Below are 25024 nucleotides of genomic sequence, written 5' to 3'. Positions count from 1 at the left end.
ACACTCTCTGCAGCAGCTATTACAGACTTAATCTTCTTGCCTCAGCTTCCTCAGACCACTCCTCCTCTTCTCTATCAAAAGAGGACATCAACTCATTGAGAAAAAAGTCCAGTCATTATGAACTCTACCTTCTCCTCTTCAGTATACTCTAAAAGCTCTATATGTCAGCAGTATAGCACAGAGCATTTTAAGCTTGCAGGTGCCATAACATTATATAATTTGATCTTCACAACAAATTTGGGTTGTTATTATTATTATCTATATTTTGACAGATGAGGAAATTAAGGGCAAGAGAGATCAACAGTTAGTGACTATGCAATAATCAAACTCAGGCCATCCTGACCCTAAATCCAGGAATTTATCACTAATCTATCTTGTTCTCATGGGGTATATACTCTATAAGGATTCACTAAAGACCATAACAAGGAGATCCCATTCTGTTATTGGCACAATAGCTATACTAGTAACCAGCTCTTCAATACCTTTTATTAAAGCCAAATCACTTTATTGATATTCATATTACATTTCACTGATATATTTAGTTCCTCTAGAATTTTCTAGAAATCAGTGAAGTCTCTCATTATATTCTCATGAACAAGATGGATTAATATCATCTGGATTACAGTACAGCTAAGTGCATTCTGAGTTGGTTATAAAGCTAAGAAAGTGTTGATCAATGGACTAATGGCAATTTGGAATTGTTTCTATCACTGTTCCTCAAGGCTCTATCTTCAGACCTACATCATTCAGCAATTTTCTCAATAACTTGAATGGAGACAAAAGAATCCAGAACTGCCAGATTCACAATTTCTGATGTGGTTGAGGAGCATAGTGTGCCTATGAAAATGTATACCCCCAAGAGTGAGAACTAGAAGTTTTCCATAACTGGAAACTCAATAAAAATCAGCTATGTAGGAAATCTTGGGTCAAAATAGCTCTTGTTGCTCATAGGCTTGAGTTCAAATTGTTGAGGATTCACAATTTGATAGTAAATCACTACATGCCTAAATTTTGTCTCCATTCAGTTAGAACCTGGAAACTTCATCACTTAGCTTACCAGTCTAACTAATCAGCTGCTCAACATACTAACAGACCCAAGCAAAGAACATCACTGAACAAATAGAACACTTAATTTGGGATAGAAATTTATAGTAAAGTAAAATAATCAGCTACATTTCTGAATGGGTAGTTTTATTCTCTTTCCTTTGAGAATTGGACCCATTTTTGGAATTCAAGCTCATCATTCCTTTAGGAAAAGCATGGGCAAAGTCTTAGCAGCTTGAATGTACTCCTAGATGGATGGGTCCCTGGCTTGGCTTGACTTTAGGGGATGATTAAGTTTATCTCTAGCTAGTTGTTTGGTCCCCTAAACATCCCCACATGCACGATTTGCAATCTGTCTTTTTCTTTTTTAACCCTTATTTTCTTAGAATCAATATTGTGCATTGGTTTCAAGGCAGAAGGGTGGTGAGGTCTAGGCAATGGGGGATTAAAAGACTTGCCCAGGGTCACAAGGCTAGAAAGTATTTAAGGTCACATTTGAACCCAGAACTTCCCATTTTCCAGGCCTGGCTCTCAATCCACTGAGCCACCTAACTGTTCAAAAACCTGTTTCTTTTTAAGTGGTTCTCAGTCACACTATCTCTACGAAGCTCTTGTTTTGACTCATATTGGGTATTTATTACTCATCACTTCTTGGCCACTGTTGGCTAGAATATCTCATCTCCTTGTTCTGCTCCATGAAGGACTTAATATTTAGTGTCCAATAATAAAAAGTCATTACTATTGTTATTTATTTTAAGAAAATTGCATTGCTCTGCATGGTCACAAACCAGACAGCAAACTCCATTACTTTTCCATCTCCCCAGAAGACTTTGTCGTCTATCTTCTGTCCATGGTCATTTATGCCTTGTGGGAAATGGAGTTCTTATTCTCCTCTAAGAAGCATTCATGCTTAGGGAGCAGGCATCCTGGGAAATGGAGTCCTGTCACACTTTAGCTATGCTTGTCATATGTGACTTTGCTGCTAAAAAAGCTAACAATGTTAAGGAAAGTTAATAGTAGCACAGTATGCCAATTATGGAAAATAAAAGTATTCTGTTCAGACCAGAACCTACTTTAAGTATTGTGTTCAGTTTTTAATGCCATATTATATGAAGGGCATTGGCAAACTAGATAAGGGCAAAGTATACAAATTTCTGTGTGGATAAAAAAGCCTGTGTTAAGAGGCTTTTTTTTTTTAATCTGCTAAGAGCTGAGACTACAAATAAAAAATGTAAGGCAGACCCTTCTTTCAAGGAGTGCATTTTTAATTGGAGGCCACATGTATAGGAAATTTCAATTGCATAACCATGGAAAAATTCTATGACCTTTAGGTCAGGATAGTAAAGCTGATGGTAATAATTCTTCTTTAATGTCATGCCTACTGATAAAATCATCTCTAGGCTTGTTGTTGGACCATTTGGCAGCACTAAAGGACTTTGGTGGAGAGAATATTCTTTTCTGAGTCTTCATTTGCTGTGTTTGCTAAGGAGACGGGATGAAGAACCTCTAGGAGCAGTTGCCAGGTCACATCTCTACCAAGGGGGCACAGGTATCCTTAAGGCTATTGGGCTTACCTGCTCTTGTTGGCAATAGTAAGGCTATTCCCCTTGCTGATAATTATGGGAGATTAGGCTAGAAGCATGGCTGGGGGTCTGAATAGGTGGAGGGAGTTGCCAGTATTATTTGGGTTCACAACTCTGGGCTTTCTCTATTAGGCCCTGAGGAGAGTCATTAGCTGAGGTGATAGCAATGATTTGATTTTTTTTTTTTGGCAACATACTTCTCCTGTTTCTCCTTCAAGATGCCTTCCTACTTCAGCTAAACTGGGATTCCTAGCCTGTTGGTGGCAGTTGGTGATGATGGCTGGCCCCCTCTCTACAGGCGTTGCTTTCCTGGATGACAGTTGCAAGGCTATGTTTGAAGCAGGATTGGGGGGAGGAGAGCTACAATTCCCAGGGCTCTTGGACTAACCAGTGTTCATCAGTAGCAGTTGGCATTGGTGATGGAATAGATGATGGTTCCTTCTCTGAAGGAGCTACTCCTTTTGATAATGACTTAGGAGACCTGGGTAGAAGCCTCTCAGGGGATCTGAGAGACATTGTTAATCCCAGTGCTTTTAGGATCTTGGTCCTGGGCTATCTTAATTGGTATTTGAGGGATATCTTAACTGGTCATTGAAATGGTGGCATTGACTTATCACCTACACTCTTTCAGGTTACCTTGCTTATCTATCTATCTATCTATCTATCTGTCTGTCTGTCTGTCTGTCTGTCCGTCTATCCATCCATCCATCCATCCATCTATCCATTCATCCATCCATCCATCCATCTATCCATTCATCCATCCATCCATCCATCCATCCATCCATCCATCCATCCATCCATCCATCCATCCATTTGGCTATCTAATCTATCTGCACACATATCTATCAGTGTTTTACAGGTTTCTAATACAGAATGCACAATTACATTATGTAATATTATGTGTGTCCCACAATTACATTCCATGAGAGCAGGAACTATCTTACCTGTGTTTTTCTTTTTTTTAATCTTCCCTAAAAGCTACAATTACTCTTTGGGCAGTTGACACTTTAATGAATGAATGAGTGCCTGAGTTCTGACCCTGCCATTTTCTGACTGTGTGACAATACAGTTCCCTTATACCTCCTAGACTTTAAGTTGCATTCTCTGTTATATGCCTCTCTTGCCTACCTTACAGTTCTCTTGTAAAGTCAATGTAGGTAAAGGGTAAAAGGACTTCAAAAAACATTTAGTAGTATAAAAGTATTAATACTTTTCTGGTAGAAAGAATATGGTCTGAGGGAAAGATTGCTAGATTTATCAGGATACTTGGGTTTTGATTCCAACCCTACTGTTTACTATATATATATATATATATATATATATATATATATATATATATATATATATATATATATGTTTAGCATAAGGAAGTATTGCCACTCAAAAATGGGGATATCTGCACTGTCTAACTCAAAGGCTTGTTGTATATAAAGTATTTTCTAAATTTGTAGGTACAATAGCAATGTGTTATTACTCCAGTGTTCACATCTATATAGTTAGGTGGCTGGCTTACTGTTTCCCATACAATGTCTAAAGTGATTATGAACTACCTGGACAGGTGTGATAGAAAAGTCTGAGGGCCTGCAATAGTTCTACATTTAACATATCCAATTTCCCAGTTTTACAGTAACAGTATTTTCCAGGAAGTTATATAATAATCTAGAGCTGTTTTCAAATGATAACACTACCTTTGCCTACTTTCTAACAGTTTTAATGCTAGTGAAATATAGTCTTTAACATGTTGACAAAATAAGGCAATGGGCTTTGGAACATCATTTTTGGTTGTTAGTAGGTGAAAGATGCAACACCTCACAATTTTTGCAAAAAAAAAAAAAGTGGGAATTCGAATTAGATGTCTTTCACTTACATCTGACACGTTTTCCTGGGATGACTTCAAGTATAATCAGTTCCGAGGTCTCTAGAGTACCTGGCCAAGGAAGATTGCGAATGTGTCTTGAGCTGAGTATTCAAGCTTAACAGGCTGACAGTTTGCTTTCCACTGATCCCATTGGCCAATGCATTGGTTACTCCTCCAAAGTGCAGTAAATTTCACCTAGTCAGCAGTTTTATGTCATTATACTACAGCTCCGCGTGTAACACCCGTACCCACCCCCCCACCCCCCAACCCCTGTCTAAGGTGAGGAATGGATCTCCATTTTTGGAAGAAAAAAAGTGTCAGGAAGCCAGTGGTGTAGGGTGAGCCAGAGGCAGGCAGATTGAAGTCTTGGTGCTGCCCCAAAGGGATTTGCATCCCAAGTGGACTTTGGTAATCCACAGGGCTGAAAGGATCATTAAAAGGAACAACATCCCACTTCTTTAAAATATTTTATTTTTAAAATATTTTTCCATGGTTACGTGATTAATGTTCTCTCCCTCCGCTCTTCCCCCTCACCCAGCTGACACAATTCCATTGGATTATACATGTATTATCACTCAAAACCAATTTCCATATTACTCATTTTTGTAAAAGAGTAATCTTTTAAAACCAACCCCCCAAATCATATACCCATATAAACAAGTGATAAATCATGTGTTTTTCTTCTGCATTTCTACACCCACAGTCCTCTCTCTAGATATGGATAAGCTCCCTCAAGAAGGAACCCTAAGTACACGTCTCATTCCCTGCAGGTCCTCTTCAGTCTTCCAGGGCGCCCCTCTACAGAGCAGTTCTCCAAGCTCCTACAGGCCCTCCCGCCCTTTCTTCCACGCATCTCGCACTGACGCACGCCCCCTCCCCCACTTCGCCCTTCCCCTTCACCCTTGACCCAGGCTTTCGGCCTGTGCTATTTCCCCATCCTCCCCCCCCACCCCCGCCCTTTAACAGCCCCTCCCCTTCCCTCCGCCCTCAGCGCATGCGCCATGATGCAACCGAACCCAGCATCCCAGGCCTCAGGCCTTACGGCCTCCTGGTGGCCAGCTAACGGCGGCTGTGGGAGGGGACAGTTCGCTTGGGAATCTCAGCCCCGCGTATCTCCCTCCCTCCCCCCGTCCATCCATCCACTAGAAACTGGGAGTGGGGTGGGACTGTGGCGGGGAGAACTGCCGGTCTGTCGGCTCTGACTAGGGCTGGGGAGCGGGCCTAGTCGGGCTTCCTTGGGCCCAGCTCGGGGCCAGTCATCCCATGCTCCCTCCCCCCTCAGCCTCGTTCCTACTCCGGCCCAGGCACCGCCTCTTCCGCCGGCCCCTGCAGGGTCTCCTTCCCGTGTGGCGGCGGGCTGTACGTCAGCGCTCCCCTGCTCGCCCGCCACACACCTCCTCCTCCTCCTCCTCCTCCTCCTCCTCCTCCTCCGCCGCCCTCGCCCCCTCCCTCCCTCCCTCAGGCAGCAGCAGCAGCGGGAGGAGCAGCAGCCGCGGCAGCAGCAACAGCAGCAGCAGCAGCAGTAGTAGCAGCAGCAGCAGCAGCACCACCACCACCACCACCACCACCATCACCAGCAGCAGCAGCAGCAGCAACAGCAGCAACAGCGGCAGCGGCGGCGGCGGCAGATCCCTCCCCAGCCATGGCCCTGTGAGGCAGCAGCACATGGCGGCCGCAGCAGCCATGAGCATCCCCCCAACTCATACTACTCCCCCCTAGACACAGCCGTCTGCCCGGCTCAGCCCCCTACGACCCTCCAGCCATCCACCCAGCCCAGCCCGCCCGCCCACCAGCCAACCGCCTCCAGCCGCCGCCGCCGCCGCCGCCGCCACCACCACCACCACCACCACCACCACCACTACTGCCGTCGCCACCAAGGAAACCTCCGGCTCCTCACTCATCCTCCCCCGCCCCATTCACCACCACCAGCCGCCGCCGCCGCCGCCGCCGCCACCACCGGAGACCGAAGGGGGGAGCTCCCGGGGAGGGAGGGAGGGAGGGAAGGAAGGGGACGGACACCAACCCGCCCGCCAGCCCAGCCGCCGCCGCCGCCGCCGCTGCCACTGCCGCCCGCCGGGCTGAGGGAGAGGAGCGGGCGAGGGGAGGGGGAAGGGCAGCCTCCGCCAGGGACCGCCGCCTGCTGCCGCCGCCGCTGCCGCTGCCGCCACCGCCGCCGCCGCCGGCCGGCCTTCCCACTTCACCTCATAGCTGCCGCCGCCGCCGCCGCCGCCTCTCCTGCTCCCGCTCCCGCTCCTCCTCCCGCGCCGCCGCCGCCGCCGCCATGGGAGTCCAAGGCTTCCAGGATTACATCGAGAAACACTGCCCGAGCGCCGTGGTCCCGGTGGAGCTGCAGAAGCTGGCCCGGGGCAGCCTGGTGGGCGGCGGCCGCCAGCGGCCCCCCCAGACCCCGCTGCGCCTCCTCATCGACGCGGACAACTGCCTGCACCGCCTCTACGGAGGCTTCTACACGGACTGGGTGAGCGGCGGCCAGTGGAACCACATGCTGGGCTACCTGGCGGCCCTGGCCAAGGCCTGCTTCAACGGCAACATCGAGCTCTTCGTCTTCTTCAACGGGGCCCTGGAGAAGGCCCGGCTGCACGAGTGGGTGAAGCGCCAGGGCAATGAGCGCCAGACGGCCCAGCAGATCGTCAGCCACGTCCAGAACAAGGGGACCCCGCCGCCCAAGGTCTGGTTCCTGCCGCCCGTCTGCATGGCCCACTGCATCCGACTGGCCCTCATCCGCTTCCACATCAAGGTAAGGGCCCCCCGCCCTGGGGGGGCCCCTTCCCTGTTCCCCGCCCCTCCCCCACGCCTGGCTCCAGCGCCCCCTCCGGCTAGGCTCCGGGCACCCCCACCCCGCCTCGCTCCCCTGGCATCACAGCGCCCCCTCCTCTCCCTGGTCATCGGTGCACCATTGGCTCGCTTCGCCTCTTGCCAAGCTACCCCTTGTTCCTTGGCATCCGAGCGCCCCCTCTCATCTCCCCTGGCATCGACCCCCAGCCCCGGCCATGCTATCGAGGTTGGCTCAGTGGCAACGTCCAACCCCCCTCCCCCAGTCCAGTCCGAGAGAGAACACCCCCCCCCCCCGGTCTCCCAAACGAGGGGTGGATTTAATTGTCCCAAGTGCCCGGAGCGGGGGAGTGGAGGGGTATCAGTGTTGGTCTCCTCGGCGCCCTGGAGCGGAGCTGGAAGGGCTCGGGGTAGAAATCGTTCCCCTTTCCTTCTTCCCGGATCTGCAAAATGTCGTCCAAAATTGGCTGTGCTGGGGGCGGGGAGAGGGAGAAGAGACCGTGCCCAGGAGACAAGCAATTCGACCGAAAGTTTGCCGCTCTGGGCCTCGGGAGCGGCCCTAGAGCCGGGGCCCCCGGGAAGTGGGAACCCGGGGTGGAGTGGGCCAGACGGGAGAGTGCCTACTGGAGAGAGTCCTGGAGCGCTCGGGCCTCCAGGGCCGCCTCCTTCTTCGGGGACTTTTTTTTTTTTAACTTTGCCTTGTAAAAAAGAGTTTTCTCCCTCTAATTTTTTTGTTTTCTCTTGGTGATGAGATACTGAACTTTTACCCAGGCTCTTGTATGCAGATTTTTTGGGAGGATTGCAGGAGTTTGGTAAAATAGCTTCAGATTGAAACTGAATGCGTTATGGTGTCATCATTTGTAATATATCTCTTCTCGCCCTCCCCCACGGCCCTTTTTCCCCCCTGGGGTTGAACCTTTTATCACCGGGGTCGAATTCTCTAGTAGTGACTTTCTCTTAACAGCAACAGGTTCTCTGTTGGAGAGTAAAGCTAATTTAGGTATAGCTTCCCAAAGCCAAAGTATAAAAGCTAAGATTAGATTAAATAATGTTAAAAGGCTTTGATCAGGAAAAGTAACTATCCGTGGAGACAGAAAAAGTTAATTGTAGAACTTCGTTACTTCAAATCCCAGAACCTTGTTGATAGTTTAACTTTTGTATATTAGTTTTGAAGTTATGGCTTATTTTGTCGAATTTTAAAAAGTGGATCATTTGATAATCTTTTAAATTATTTTTGTTAGTTTGTGACGTAAGTAATAGCTTGCAGGAGAATATACAGTATATTTTATATGCTTGATTTCAAAGGACTCTGTGAAGCTAAGATGTGTAATTCCGAGGAAGCTTTGAAAGTATGAAAAGTGCGTACGAATGTGCAAAATCTTATCTTTGTCTTGCTCAGTAAATAGTCAGTGACCTTCAGAGTTGTGCACTGATCAGTAAGTAATCAGAGCTTACCGGGATCGGGCTTGCTGCTGTCTCTGGCACACTAACCCTCCACTCCTACCCAGGAGGACCAGAAGCAGCGTTTGCTAGAATGATGCATAAACGGATAACTTAAAAGTTTTCTTTCCTTTTTTAAGGGTTTTTTTTTTTAATTTTTAGTAGAGATAAACTCCATCATCTTGTTTTATTTGGGGAGTTCTTCTGAAGCCAGATTCTGGTTCATTCATCCCCCCTCCCCCCATTGTCGCCATTCTTTTATTTCTGCATGAAATTGAACTTCAAGTTTTAGGAATTTTTCACCAAGAATAACTGCTTCTATAAAATGTAAGGAGAGTTCAGGCTAAAATGATAGCGGAAGTCCCACCTCCAGTCATAATGCTATTGGTGAAAATGTTTTTTAAGTCTGTGGGTCGATGTATCTTGAGAAGTGATTGGCTCAAGGGAATAGGAAATGTACAGTGTGTCACCACTGTTCATAAGTTAGGAGAGGGAAGAGCTTCTGTTTGAGTGTCTTAATTCTAAATTTGAGGCTTCTAAAAGGAGTAAAGGAAGCAGCTTATATGGTTCAGATGTGATCATATTACCAGAAGGAAATCTAAAACTATCAGAATATAATTTTAAATTGGTTATTGTTTCAGAATGTTATTTAAAAGCTGGACATCCCATAGTTACTTTTTATTTTGTTAGTAAGACTCCTTTCTCTTTATATGGTAAAGCCATTGACATTTTTCATGAATGTTACAAACTTTGATTTTTCCTGTAGTCTATTTGAGTAGCTATAATTTATTTTTAAATTAATAATGCCTATTTGTATGCAGCTGAATTGTGAAAGTTATTTGTCCTTGTATCTCCCCCAATGTGGAGGATACAGTCTCGGTCAGAGTGGATAGACATCCACCTAACTGTGAAATTATTTTTAAGTTGAATCTTTAATAAATTAAAAACCAGTGATTTTTGAAAATTAAACTCTAGTTCATCTTTCACATAGATCAGTCAGTAGGGCCCTACACTGGAGTTTTCATGTCTGATTCATAGTGAAATCCCACTGCCCTTACCCAGAACCTGTTTACTTTTCTTATAAATTTATTTTATTTGGTAGAAGATAAGCTCCTTGAGGGCAGTGATTTCAAAATTGTCCTGTAGACCTAGCACCTGACACAGCATTCCTCTAACACAACAGGCATTTAATAAGGCTTGGTTATCTGATTTCCCAGATTCTCTTAGCTTCCAAAGAAGCTCAACTCAAATTCCACCTCCTTCATATGAGGTATTTCCTGATACTCCTAGAGTGCTTTCTCCAATTACTTTGGCCCCCCCCCTTTTTTTTTAATTTACTTATTTTAACTCTCAATAGAATGTCCTCTCCTTGGGTGAGCAAGTGCTATTTTTATTTTTCTTTGTATCCCCAGTCTGGCCCAAATGTATATTGATTGATATTAAGAGAATCTGACATACTCACCCAGGTTTTCCTCTCCCTTGCAAAGAAGAGAGATGTTATTCCATATCTCTTCTTTGGAGGGAAGTCTGCTATTTATTATTGTTTAGAATTTAAATTAAGAAGGAAAGGAAGGATATAACACGTTTTAGAGAGACTTCCATTAAAATAGGCCTTTAAAATATTTTGGTGCTTAGAAGTAAGTTTTATTTCTTTGGAAAGTGAAGTTATGTAGGGCAACTTTTTCTCCTAGGAAGCCAGGCATGGCATGCTGGACCTGGAGTTAGGCTTTAAATCCGATTTGGACCTGGATACTTTCTAGCTGTGTGATCTGGTCAAGTCAATTAACCTTTGTCTGCTACATTATAATGAGGATAATAATAGCTTTTATCCTGAAGGTTGTTGGTGAAAATAAAATGAGATATTTGTAAAGCACTTTGCAGACTTTAAAGCGCTGTAAAAAAAACTCCCGGGTGTTACCGTAAATGAGTTCTTATCATAGTAAACATGTGCCAGTTTATTGCCCAACTTAGGTGGAAGACTAAAGGGTTTTCTCCCCCTCACTAATTTAGGTTTTGAGAACCCATTGGCTGACCCTGTACCATATAGTTCTCTTTTACTTGGCCAGAGTCCCTGAATGTAGCACACCAGTGCCTAATACTCCATGACATTTTTTTGAAGATAATTTTCTCTATGGATCCAGCTCCTTTGTCCCTCAGTTTACATGTGGCCTTGGGCATGTTAGCCAATGGCTCTGGGCTTTAGTTTACTCCTCTGTAAGTGAAGAACTTAAATGAGATTGTCTTTCACAGAAACTTAGATTTGAATCCTAGTTCTGTTCTATCTTACCTTGAATGGTCTTTTGGCAACTATCTACACCTCTCTGGCCTTCGGGGTCCTTATCATTAAATGAGGGGCTAGATTAAGTTTTCTCTAAGGTCTTCTCTAGCTCCAAATCCTATGATTCTATAAGGAATTGAAGTAATCTCAATTTCTGTTTCTACTTATATTATTAAAAAGCCTAATCTGAATTTGGCTTTAGCTAGTGTAGAAGATTCTGCTAAGGCTGCTTAATAATAACCTTTGAAACTTGAATGAACCACTTGTTTTTATTTAGATATTTTTGTATTAAATTAGCCTGGAATCCTTATGTATAAATGTTGTCTTCAGGGTACATAATTTTAAAATAGGGTCATTCCAAACTATATTTAATTTTTTTTTTCATCTAAGTAACATGTGTGCTTTGTTTCCTTAAGTGGAGAAATATGGGATTGAGTAGTATAAACTATTGGTAAAAATACTACAAATTCCTTCTTTAATGTCACTTTACTAGAGAAAAGTTCATTATTAAATAATATCATTCCTTTTGTACACTTTTAGAACATAGGGAATTGATTCTAGAATTGACCCATTCTCTTCCACACCTAGTAAAGGTGTTTGGGGTTTTTTAAAGTAGTTTTTCTTAACCGAGTTATAGGATCCATTTAAAGCTACATTTATATGAAGTTTGTCTTTTTTAAAAGCTTGAGTAACATCTATAGTCATTGAAAATAAGCTGCATTTTTCAAAGTCTAAAATAATTAGGTCCCCCTACTCACTGAGCTCAACTACTCAACAGGTCCGAGTAAATACTGTGCTTATATTTGGTTCTATTTCCTGGGGTTTGGTTAAGTTGCAATGGAAAAGGGAATAATGTAAAAATATGTTTGGGATAAGTTTTTAAAATTTACATGTGGAGACAAATTTGTACTTTTGATGCCATTTCTTCCTGAAGTGTTTAAGAAACAAAACCTAGGAAGAGTGGAATAGGTTTTAAATGATTAATCTTTAGAAGTCTATCAGAAATATTTTATGATGCCAGGGCCCCTCCTTATATTCTTCTGAATTCCCTAAATATTTTAGTTTATCTGAGAATTCACTGACAGGTTTAAGAAATTCTAAGAATTTGACTCTTGTCTAGTCCGATGTACAGTGCATATATCCCACGTGAGTAGCATCCATACTTACCTGAGTTTGGTATCCCTAGAAATTTTCCTATGTTTTGCTAATGGTTTGGATTTTTTTTTTCTGTTTTAAATCCTGTATGTCATTCGAGTAATGCAAACCCTTGGTGCTTCAGTTTCCTGATTTGTGAAATGAAGAGATTGGACAAGATTATCTCTAATGAGACTTTATGATTCCATAGAGTTTATGACCATACAGTATTATTCTTGTGGCATGAAAGTTCCTAAGCTTAATGTTAGTAAAGTGCTGACTATTCCTACCAAACTAGATAGTCTTAAACTGGGTTCTGATAATAGATTGTCTGTTGCAGAAGAACAGTCCTAAGAACATTTAGAGAGGCTTACTCCAGTGGTGGAAATTGCTCACATTATTCATGAAAATTGGTCAAGAGGGGAAAGTTTCTGTTCAGTGTTGGTAGCTACATGGAGGTGGGGGGTTGGGAGTTGGGGGTTGTTTTTGTTTGTTTTATTTTTGTTTTGTTTTCTAGTATTGGGATCATTTGGTAAATAGTTGACAAGAAACTTGAGGAAGGCAGTCTGGGCTTTGGTGTCCTTATCATTAAATGATGGAGTGGTTTAGATTTTCTCTAAGGTCCCTTCCAGCTTCAAATCCTATGATTCTATGAGAAATGGAAGGTTTCTTTCTATTTCTTTTTCCTAAAAGATAGGCTAAGGAAAGGCAGTGTGATACAGTAGAAGTCTCTAGCTTTAGTGTCTAGCCTTTAACTTAAATCTTTGTGTGACCATTGGCAAGAGTTACTTAATCTCTTACTATCCCAAAAAACTCTTTTTAAAAAGGTCTTTTATTTTGTTTTCACTGCTAAAGAGCTGTGTTTCCTTTTTTTTTTTAAGTCAGCAAAGATTTTTGAAAATTAGTCTCCCCTTCCCACCTCTGCATTTGGTAGGTGGGAGAGATGCAGAAAATCCTTTATACCTAGCTACATAGGCTACAAAACTCAATGTCCACATTAGCCATGTCCAGAATTCATCACCTGTTGGTAGCTTGTTTCATCTTCATTCTTTTGGATTTGTGGTTTTGTTACTGCTTTGATTAGAGGTATGAAGTCTTTCAAAGTTGTTTTTCTCTACATCATTATCATTGTATGAATTGTTCTGTTTCTACTCTCTTTAATCTGCATCAGCTCTTCTAAGTCTTACCCTAGTATCCTCTGAAATTAGCAATTTATTTCTTATGGCACAATAACATTTCATTACATTAATATCACAGTTTATTTTGCTATTCCCCAACAGAAGGATACTTTTGATTTCTGGTTTTTGGCTATTATTAAAAGAGCTGCTATAAATGTTTCTGCACATATAGATCCTTTTCCTTTTTTGAGGGAAGGTGGTATAGGTGGTATAACTAGGTTAAAAGATATATCTTCAGATCACTTTCTGGTTATGGTTCCTAATTGCTTTCCAGAAGAGCTAGACTAATTCACAGTTCCACTAGAGTGCATTAGTGTGCCTTTTGTTATTTTTCCTTTTTTTCAATCTTGCATGTATAAGGTAAAACCTTAAAGTTACTTTATTTGTATTCCTTTAATTATTAGTAATTTAGAACATTTCTTATGATTGTTGATGATTTTAATTTTTTTCTTTGAAAACCTGTTCTTTTAAAAACTTTGACTATCTATTGGGGAATAGCTCTTATTCATATATCTTTGAATTAGTTTCTTATATCTCTTAGCTATGAGACTTGCAGCAAATGTTTTTTTCCCATTTACACTTTTGATACTTCATCTTCAGTAATGCCCTCATTTTTGCAGATGAGGAAACTGAGATTTAGGGGGGAGAATCTCACTTATCTAGGGTGACATGGGTAGCATTTTGCAAAGCCAGGATATGAACCCAGTTCCTGAGACTACAAGTAAGTTAATTATGTAAAAAGCTTTAAAAACCTTATAGTGCTAAATAAATGCTACTGTGACCACCACCATTTATTCCCTACTGTACTGTGGTGTTCTCCCATATTTTTTCCTCATCTTCCAATGTTGCTGAGTTTATGATATTTTGAATTCTTATGTAGAGTTCCCCCCTCCTGCCCCCCCCAGTATTGGCATTTAAAAAAAAACCAAGCTATATTCATCTTCTGTAGATTAAGCTAAATAAAAATTTGTTAATGTAAAATTGCATATTTGTCAAGAATTAACATTTTTGTTTTTAACAAAATAGTCGAGAAAATTTAGCTAAAACATTTGTTACTAATATAACAATTCTGTATTTTCATAAATATTTATGTTCATGATAAAATTCATGCCAGTTGTCTCTATATTTTAAAGGATTATGTTTCTTTTTTTTCAACTCCATGTGCTATACCTTCTGCAATTTTATAAAGGTATTCTACTGTACAGCACATTGACCAAAATCCTGTCATGCTGCCTCATACATGATAAACTTAACATGAGGGAAAGCTACAAGCAAGTACAAAAACCTAAATATTTGTGACCAAAGACTAGTTTAAAAATAGGATAGCAGTCTCAAGTAAGACTTGTGATTTTAATGTTGTTTTGCCTCTAGACCAACTGAAAGCTATTTTCAATTAAATTGTACACACCTCTGCTACTGATTTTCTCTTAAAGAGACGCATTTCTTGGGTATCTGCTCAGCCAGGCATTGTTCTAGGTTCAGAGGATTCAGAAATAAAAATGAAACAGCATTCTGTTGGAATAGGAAAAGCTGCTGCTATTAGCATCAATGTTTCACTTGAAAGAATGGATATGAAAATTATACAACTTAAGACTTGTATTGATTTTTAGATAAAAATCTAGTCCAGTCCTCAGTGATGAAGTGATTTCCTTGAATTCCTTCAGTGGAGCTAGAGCTCCAGAAAGAGTTCCACTTAGAACTGAAGTTTGTCTGGTTTCCTAAAGATTTCTTCTGTTCTCCTATATCTACTTATTTCCAGACTGAATGTTTCTAGGCATTCTACCTATAACATGGATTCAAACTTGACAGTGAATTATTGGTACTACATGATTTGTGGTGATGACTCTGTTACTTAGAAACACAAGTCTTTTGGACCTATGGTCCCTTGGTTATTTAAGAAATAGTTTTAAAATGAGTAAAATTATTTCATAAAATGTTTGACATATGTGTGACACAGAGGATAAAGTGTTAGCTTGGGAATTGGGAAGAATTGTGTTTGAATCCTACTTTAGGCATTTACTAGCTGTATGATCCTGCGCAAATCACTTAACCTTCCTTAGCCTCAGTTTCCCCTTCCTTAGCCTCAGTTTCCTCATCTTTAAAATGGGACAAATACTAGCATTTACCTTATAGGACTGCCATGAAGCTCAAATAAGAATTTAAAGCACTTTGTAAGCCTAAAAGTGTTATGTAAATCCTAGCTATTATTATCATTATTAGATTAGTATAGGGCCAACGTGATTGATATAGCAACATTTGAAAGAAGTAACAGTAAAATGATATTCAGCCAACCTAGATTAATGGAGAACTTTTAGTTTGAAAAGACTACTCAGATTATACATTTTTCACCTGTAACTACCCTAAACTTTGAAATAAAATACAAATTTCCCAACTTTCCTTTTAAAAGATAGAATTGATCACAAACTTGAAATTCAATAAATAAAATACCTAGTGGCAATTAGCAGTGAGGTTTGGTTTCTAAATTTCTAAAATGTCAATATCATTCTCATCATTATCATGAGAGCTGGCACTTTAAGGTTTGCAAAATATTTTACAAACATCAACCCTGGAAGGAAGGCACATTTTATGGATGAGGAAACTGAGGCTTAGGGAGGTTAAGTGATTTGTTCAGGGTCATACAGCCAGTATTTGACATGGGTTTGAAGTTGGGTCTTCCTGACTCCAGGTCCAGGATTATCTCACACCAAGCTGCCTCTATCAGGTGTCAAGTAATATCAAATATTTGAGATCTTGGTGAAATATGATTCATGTCACTTTACGATTATTATGTTGGCAGAGGATCAGAATAGTGTACCAAGTAAATATAGCATTCAACACAAACACTGAAGCTTTCTTATGTTTTTTCATCATATTTTTGGTTTTAGTTTTAGTTGTTAAGTCATTTCTGACTCATGATGCTATGAACCCTTACTGTCCATGGGGTTTCCTTGGCAAAGATACTGGAGTGGTTTGCCATTTCCTTCTTCCATGGATTAAGTCAAACAGAGGTTAGGTGATTTGCACAGGATTACACAGCTAGTAAGTGTCGGAGGATGGTTTCAAACTCAGGTTTTTAACTTTAATACCAAAGTAATTTTCATTTTTGAGGAATAAATTAGAGAGGAAGATGAGAGATTTATTTAGTTATTAACTTTGCTTTTCCAAGGAGATGTGAAAATTGGAGCATATTACTAACATGTTCCATGTTACAGCATATATATAAATTGCCCTTTATCTAAATGCTTTCCCCCCAAATATATTCTATTTGGGGTTGAATAGGGTAGTCAGGTGGCACAATGGAGAAGACACTAGCCCTGGGGTCAAGAAGACCCGAGTTCAAATTTATCCCCAAATTCTTCCTAGCTTTGTGACTGGGCAAATCACTTCACCCAGTTTACTTCAGTTTTCTCATCTGTAAAATGAACTGGAGAAGGAAATGGCAAATTGTGTCAGAATCTTTATCAAGAAAACCCCAAATGGGGTCCTGAGGGAATTGGACCCTACTAAAACAACTAACTAATTGGAGTTGACTTTTTATATTCAGCCATTGGGGGAGGGAGAAAGGACAAGAACTTCACTTGTCATTTATTAGTACTTACTTAAGAAGAGCAAGGAAGCTTTGTTAGCCATTTACCTCCTTTTAGAAATAGGACTATAGGTTAAAGCCTGAATTTTTATACAGAAAAACGCACGTTGTCCTATATTTAGTGTTGATTTGTGCCTTCAGCATATGGTAGCTATCCAAAGGGAATGTGCATTCTGTTTGTTCCTAAGTCAGGTATGGTACTGCTCTAAACAAAAGCACATCTGCATAGATATGAGAAGAGCATTTTTAACAACTCATTATATTGTGGCTGCTGGAATAATGTTAAAAATGCAATCTCTTCTTTCACTTAGCTTACATGTATGTGAACATAGGTGCTACTGTCATACTCTGTACCCTTCAAATTCGTTGGCTCTAAATGTGAGCTCCTCCTGGGGGCAAAGACTGCCCCTTTTTTGTATCGCTGGTATTTATAACTGCTTGCTGCCTGACTACTGAAGTGTTTTTATTCCAGAGGGGAAGTAATTTCTAAGTAGAATTTAGGTCCCTTTTTTTTTTAAGCATTAGAAAATACTTTATGAAGTACTTAAAGACAGATTTGGGGTTCTTCTAGAAGAAGAAAAACCTGGTTCCAATGAGGAGGAAGAATTTTTTGGTTTATACTCTCAAGAATGATGAAGTAAAGCCCCAAAAGCTATCCTGTCAGGTCATCTAGTGAGGGGCAGAGGAGAAAGAAGAGAAGAGTTGGTGATTTCTTGCTCAGGGTTATTGAGATGATTTTTGACAAGTCTGATAGCAATAATAGAGAGGTCTGTCTTCTTTCCAGGTGTGAAGATTAAATTTAACTCTCCCCTGATTGTGAAAATTAAATTTAACTCCCCTGCCCATTTTTAGATTTAATCACCAAAGGTGTAAACACCCCATTCACACTTGAGTGGGGGAGGTCTATGACCCACGTGTGCAGTAGTGGATGAAGAGTCAGAATCGACTGACTGTCTCTTGGGCAGACCTAAGCAAGGCTTTAGACTATGATTTGTCCACGTAAAAAGTGGAGGAAGACACAGGAAGTGATGCAAAAGAAAGTGTCTTTAAAAGGGAGTTACAACTTCCTGAAAAGAACTTGAAAATGTCTACTGACAGTTCTTTTTTTCTTTGGAGTGGAGGCTGGTGAAGAATCTGCTAACTGGACCTGAGACGTGGTGAGTGAAAGGCTGACTCCTTTCATATTGGATTTTCTGAAGAGACTAGCCTCAGGAAAGACTTCCCCAGGCCCTTGGCTTTGCTGAGCCCTAAGGAGTAGCTCTCCCTGTCTGGGTTGAACCAGGGGTTGGGAGTAAATTACTTAGTGCTTAAGCTAGATATCTTACCCTACCCTTTCTCTGATTTTCTTACTTCACTCTTTCTATATTTTGTAAATAAATTATAAACAAAACTTTGGAATTAATATAAATTTCTGGCGATCCTATTTTTAAATATAATCCAGACAATCCTTTTTATATAATAACCCGTCCTCCTCCCCTACCCACCTTAACAGGGCATGTATCTACTACATAACAGAGAACTTTCAAAGACTTAATTGAAAGGGATAATAACAACTGACATCTGGTGATTTGTGTGGGCACAAATGCCAAGCCAGAAAGAACCTAAAAAGTATTGCCAATGATTAATGTCTTGAGCAAGGAACTGAGACCACAGGGGCTCAGGTTGTGTTTTCCTCTCTGTTTGCCCCTAGTAAAAGAAAGAAATGAAAAAGAGAAAATTATTTTGGGAAGTCAAAAGCTGCTTAAGAAGGTAATATCTGAGATTGGAATCTGTTTTTTTTTGCATACAACTTACAATTCAGGGTTGACAGATCCCTGGTCAGACATAGTATACACTTAACAAAGACAAGTAAGAATATGTTGCCAGAGGGCAGCTAAGTGGTTCAGTGGGTAAAAAGCCAGGCCTAGAGAGTCTTAGGTAAAAATCTGGCTCCATACCCTTCCTGGCTGTGACCCTGGGCAAGTCACTTAATACTAGTTTTCTACTTGTCATTCTTCTGCTTTGGAACCAGTTCTTGTTATTGCTTCTAAAACAGAAGTTAAGAATTTTTTTTAAAAAAGAATATATTTTCAGATGTCAGGATTTAAGTTAAAATATTGTATATGGGGGAAGGAAAAGGCTGCCTTTGTCTATCCTTCTTAGTTTTAGATGTAAAGAGTAGCCACAGAGAAAGAAGCAGAATTAGTAGATGGACTATCAATAAATTTTGAAGAAGATAAAAGGCAAGAACAGAGCCAATAATAAGACTTTTGACCTCAGGTATGTATGCAAGTGTCGAGAGTTTAGGAAACAAAACAAGAGAAGTTAGAGAGCAAAAAAGAAACATAAGGGGGAATATTTAACTGAGCACATATCACTGAAACTAGGTGGAATGAGTCTCAGGACTGGACTATGGTTCTGGATAAGTACTCTCTTAATCACAAGAAACAGAATGGGTAAAATTGGGAATGGAGTAGCATTGTATATTGAGAATCCATCTTCATTTTAAGAAATCTAGGCACCAGAGGGATGAAAACTAGGTGGAATGAGTCTCAGGACTGGACTATGGTTCTGGATAAGTACTCTCTTAATCACAAGAAACAGAATGGGTAAAATTGGGAATGGAGTAGCATTGTATATTGAGAATCCATCTTCATTTTAAGAAATCTAGGCACCAGAGGGATGAAAAAAAGAAAATATTTGAAGGAAGATCAGGCAGAGATAGAGAAACAGAAATGACTTTATATTGGTGTATCTTATAGACTATTTGGACCAAAAGAGAAAAATAAATTTGAGAGATAAAAAGCCTGAGCCAGAGGTATGCTGTTGTTTAGTAAGGGAGAACTTTAATTATGTAAACATCTACTGGAGTGGACTCTCTTTTTTTCCTTTCACTACATCTTTCTATTTTCCTCCTTCCCCTTCTATCCTAAGAAAAAAGGCAGAAGCAGATAACTTTTTGACTTGCTTTGGTGATAATTTTATCCTTCAAAAGGAAGAGGAACTACAGGGGAAAATCTATTCTGGATCTGATTCTCAATAATAGGCAGTATTGGTTGCTAGAGTGTAAATAATGGGAATGTGAAGAGGGGGTGGTGGGGGAATGGAGGAGTGATTGCCAGATTCGTAGAGGAAAGGTGGGTATAGTCACATAGACGTGTTAGCAGTTATGCCAGTCTTGAAGCAATAATGAAGTGCTTACTATGTGCCGGGCTCCATATTAAGTACTGGGAATGCAAATACATGTGGAAATATATTCTCTGTTCTCAATTTACCTTCTAATAAGAAAAAAATAGCACATAAAAGGAGTTGAAGAGTTAAGAGTTTGATGGGTAGGGAAAGTGTCCTCAAAGGGACATGAATCAGAGACAGTAGAAGAATGCACCATGGCTGGTTGGCTTTTTTGGGGTAGGAATTCATCTTTGGAAAAAGTGTTCCATGGGGTGGTGGAGAAATGCATCTAAGTGAGAAGACCACAGGGGGTAAGGGAACTTGGATGAGAAGGCAAATGAGACATGGTGGCAAAGTCCAAAGAATACTTGGGAGAATAAAATAACCCTTGATTTTGGGAAAGTATGATATCATGATAATGTCAAATGATTCAGAGTGAATTAGTGTAGGAGAAACTGAAGATGCTCAAAAATGAAATTCCAAAAGTACAATTCAATTCTAGTGTTGATGGAAATGGGATTTGTTTGAAGGTATTAATGTGGATGCATAGGGAACTCACCAACCAACAAAATTTAGAAATGTTCAGAAGATGGAACCAAGATGAAGTAATAGAATTAATATGAATGTGGCACAATCCTATAAAGAGGGTATCAAGAAAGCTAAAACTCTTGACTGGCAAAAGGAGCAAAGGGCAACACAGAGTGGTTTGTTTTTAACTTTGGGGAATAAGAAGATAAAATGATGAACTGCTCAGTTGGTTTTTTGGGAGGGGAGAAGGTCACTTTCTCTGCAAAGGAGAATGACTTTTACCTTACCCTCAAGAGCTGACCCACATCAATCTTCTAGCTCTGAAAGACCTGGCAGAAGAAGTAGTGGAACTATTTTTCATCATAAAGAAGATGGAGAAGACTAGACTAATTTTCTTTTTTTTTTTTTAAACCCTTACCTTCTGTGTTAATTTCAATTATAAGACAGAAGAACAGCAGTGGCTAGGCAGACAGGAGTAAGTGACTTGCCCAGGATCATACAGCTAGGAAGTATCTGAAGTCAAATTTTAATCCAGGTCTTCCTGACTCCAGGCCTGGTATTATATTCACTGTGCTACCTAGTTTCCCCAAGTAGCCTCATTTTCAAAAAATAAGCTTGATTTGACAAGGAGCTAGCAATGATCTCATCAAGAGTAGATCCTGCCAGACCAGTTTTATTTCCCTTTTTAAAAATAGGATTATTAAATGCATAGATGGAAAAATGCTGCGAATATTGTTTACCTTGATTTGAATAAAGCTGTTAATAAAGTATCTTACACTCACTACTCTTGTCTAGAAAATGTAGAGATAGATTAGCCAATACAGTTAGATTCAGACAAGTTGGATGTTCAGATTCAAAGAGTAGCTATATTTTTTTCACTGTCAACCTGTCAGAAGTACTCCAGGATTCTGTACTTGACCCAATGTTATTCAACATTTTAATCAGTAACTTGGATAAATGCATTCATGGAATGCTAATCAACTTTGCATGTGACATAAAGTTGGGAGGGATTCAAAAGATTTTTTAGAGGCTAGAACATTGGGCTTGATCTAATAAGGTGAAATTTAATAAAGAATAAATGTCAACCTCTGGATTTGAGTCTTAATTATCTTAGATATGGTTAGAGAGCTGTTTTGGAAAAGATGGAAGCTTTAGTGGACAGCTAGCATAATGGGAATCTGTAGAATAATATGACAGCAAAAAAAAGTTTAACATAATTTTTGGTTGCTTTCAGGTTATATAGCTTCTTGGACTAGGAAGATGTTATTGTCATACTTCTTCTGGAATATGATGTTCAGTTCTGGGCACTGTGGTTTAATAGTTGATATACTGGAGAATGTAGAGGACCACAGAAATGGGAAAAGGGCCTTTGTGAGTCCATGACATATGTGGATGATTTATTTAACCTGAAAAAGAGAAGACTCAAGGGACAAGATAGCCATGCTCAAGAATTTGAAGGGTTGTCATGTGGAAGAGGAATTAAATTTGATCTCTTTGGCCCCAGACAGCAGAACCTAGGAGCAACTGTGCAAGTTGTAGAGGCAGACTTAAACTAGATGTATTAGAGCTGTCCAAAAGTAGGCTGGTCTTTTTTCAGAGGTAGAGGGTTTCCCTACTTTGGGAGTCTTAAAGCAGAGGTTTGATCACTTGTTGAGTACTCATTTTTCAAATTTTACTTACATTGTATTCAGCTTTTTGTATTTTTTCCCCTACGTCAATTATTGGGGTCTTTGTAATGTTTTCATGGCTCTCCTTACTTTACTCTATCCTGTTCATGAGTCTTCCTATGCTTGTCTACATTCTTTGTATCCATTGTTTCTTACTGCAGTATTCCATTACATTCATACTTCCCAGTTTATGTAGCCATCCCCCAATTGTTGGGCATCTTATTCCCCCCTCCCCAGTTCTACCTGTTGTTGTTCAGGGACCTCTAAGTTAAAGAGTGGCTATGTTCAGTCACTTTTTAAACATAATTTCAAGTTGCTTTTTAGAAAGCAGTGGTTGAACCACTTTGTCTTCATCTTTTGGTGATCCTATTATTTTCATCTTATGCTATCTTTGCCAGATTTTGATGTAAACTGTAATCCCCCAGATTTGCTTTGATGTGCTTTTCTTAGTGAATTCTTTGAAAAATGGGGATTCCTAAATTTTTTGTGTCAGGGAACTCCTCTAGCAGTCAGTTGAAATCTATGACCTCCTCAAAATAACCTTTTGTTTCCTCCTTTTGTAATTGAATAAGAGGCAAATTTGAGGACTGTAAATTCATGTCTTTTCACCACTCAATTATAAAAAATGACCTCCTGGCTTTATATCTTTTCTATCAGAACATTTTCAGAGATGCTTTATACAAAGATTCCCCCCCCCCCTTTCCCCTTAATTGTATCTTCTCTTATCCTAGTTACATTAATTGGATTTTGTTAGTGTAAAAGCTTTTTAAATTCATGTAATCAAAATTATCTTATTTTCTGTGTTTTTTTTTATGCTTGTTTGGTTAAGAACTTGACCCTTGGTCATAACTGTGAAGGTACTTGATTTGGGTCTCCTCATTTTCTTATGGTTTGACTTTCTGTATTCTGTCTGGTTGCTTATCATTTTGAGTTTATTGTGGTATTTTAAGTTGTTATTGTGAGAAGTGGAAATTTAAGGGGACCTCAAAGATATAAAAGTACATCCTTTTTAACCATTATTAGGAAAAAAAACAACCCAGGAAAAATCATCTTTAAAATGTATTGTATTTATTGAGAGAGAAATTTGGAGCACTGCCTCAAGTCATTGACCTAAGACAAATGCCCCCAAAGATTTACATAGAGAGAGACATGGCCATGCCTGCCTCAGAGTCACCAGAGACAAACTGGAGACAGACTGACTCCGATACAATGTTCCTGATACAAAATGTTCCAAGGTTTACAGAGACACTCCCAACTTATAGGAAAATACCATGGTGGGGTGGGGGTGACTCAGTGGATTGATAGTCAGGCCCAGAGATGGGAGGTCTTGAGGTTCAAATCTGGCCTCAGACACTTCCTAGCTGTGTGACCTTGGGCAAGTCACTTAACCCCCTTTGCCTAGGCCTTACCACTCTTTTGCCTTGGAACCAATACGAAGTATTGATTCCAAGATGAAAGGTAAGGTTTAATAAAAGAGGAAAATACAATAAACTTTGTTTTACACATTCAAGCAAATTAACATTTTCTAGAAATTGGAGAATAGCTTTACAGTGGGTACATTCAAGCATTTTAACATTTTAGAGGAAATCAAGAGTTGGAGACAGGCTCTCACCCAGAAATAAGGACAAGAATATTATACAAAGAGAAGAGTTTGGGACTGGATTATCTGGGAGCGGCTGATGTGAGGATCAATCCAGCCTTTGGGCTTGACCTGGAAGAAACCTCCAATACAGTAGGAAAGACTTCTAAGACAAAAAAAATACTTAAGATTTGATCAGATCTGTCTGGGACACCTATCCCAGGCAAGTTTCCAAATAAACTACAAAAGACCCAATCCAAAGTTGTCCTGCTTTGAAGAAGGAGAGGTGGGGCAACCTTGTAAGAGAAATGGATGGAGAGGAGGCCAACTTTTAGATATTAATAACTCAATAAAATAACACACAAATTTCTCACTCTACAAATTAGTGTAACCATAATTTATGCCATACCGGTTTTTGATTCTAGTAGTTCTTGTTATCATAACCTAGTCTTAGCTCTTCTTCCTCCTTGACCTTTCTGTAGTTTTAGTCCTTGGCTTCTTTGACTGTACCTTCTCTACAGCCTTTGCTCATCAGTTTCTCACTTTCTAAGTAGATTTGGTACTTCCCTTGATTCAGTCTAAGGTTGGCTTTTCTCTCTAGACATCTCTTTTGGTGATTCCCTTGACTCCCACTGGTGATAATGTCTGTTGCCTCCAGGATAAATCCTTATCAATTTCTCAGATCTGGCATTATAGGACCTCTACAGTGTTGATCCAAACTGTAGCCTTATTTCATCTTACTTTCTCATGTACTTTGTTCCAATCAAATTTAGCTTATTACATCTTCTCTGGTCAGAATACCATTTTTTTCTTTCCATGAATTTATACAAGCTATCTACCATGCCTTGAATATACTTCCTTTTCATTGTTGCCTGTTAGATACCTCAAAAGCTGTGTGGTATAGTAGAGTGAAAGACTTGTATTTTAGCATTCTATTCAGGATAAGTATAGGTTTTGATTCTGGGTGTTGTTATTTTAACTCTGTGAACCATGAGCAAGTCATTTAATTTCTCAGCCTCAGTTAATTCTGATTGTAATATGGGGATAGTACCTGTAACTTCATAGGATTGTTAGGATCAAATCATAATATATGTAAAGCTCTTTGTAGGTCTTACAGTTTTATATGTGACTCCAAATATATTGACTCCAAATATATTTATCATCTTCCTACTATCAAGCTTAGCCTTTTTTCATTCCCAGTTGCTAGTA

At 40.2% G+C, this 25024-nt stretch overlaps 1 protein-coding gene across 6 annotated transcripts in view; it reads left to right on the top strand.

Annotated features, from left to right (window-relative positions):
* Positions 1–6588: 6588 nt before the first annotated feature.
* Positions 6589–25024, top strand: part of FAM120A (family with sequence similarity 120A) — a 178981-nt gene continuing 160545 nt past the window's right edge. For 2 of the 6 annotated variants that reach the window (XM_056804797.1, XM_056804795.1), the window contains exon 1: positions 6598–7240. In XM_056804797.1, the coding sequence (XP_056660775.1) occupies positions 6767–7240 (474 nt within the window). In that variant the 5' untranslated portion in view covers positions 6598–6766. Of the gene's footprint in view, positions 7241–25024 lie in introns of all 6 variants that reach the window. The other 4 variants (XM_056804799.1, XM_056804801.1, XM_056804798.1 and 1 more) reach the window with 4 other exon arrangements.

This window comes from Monodelphis domestica, chromosome 7 (genome assembly GCF_027887165.1).
Source record: "Monodelphis domestica isolate mMonDom1 chromosome 7, mMonDom1.pri, whole genome shotgun sequence".
NCBI lineage: Eukaryota > Metazoa > Chordata > Mammalia > Didelphimorphia > Didelphidae > Monodelphis > Monodelphis domestica.
This window is presented reverse-complemented; position numbering and strand designations above follow the sequence as displayed.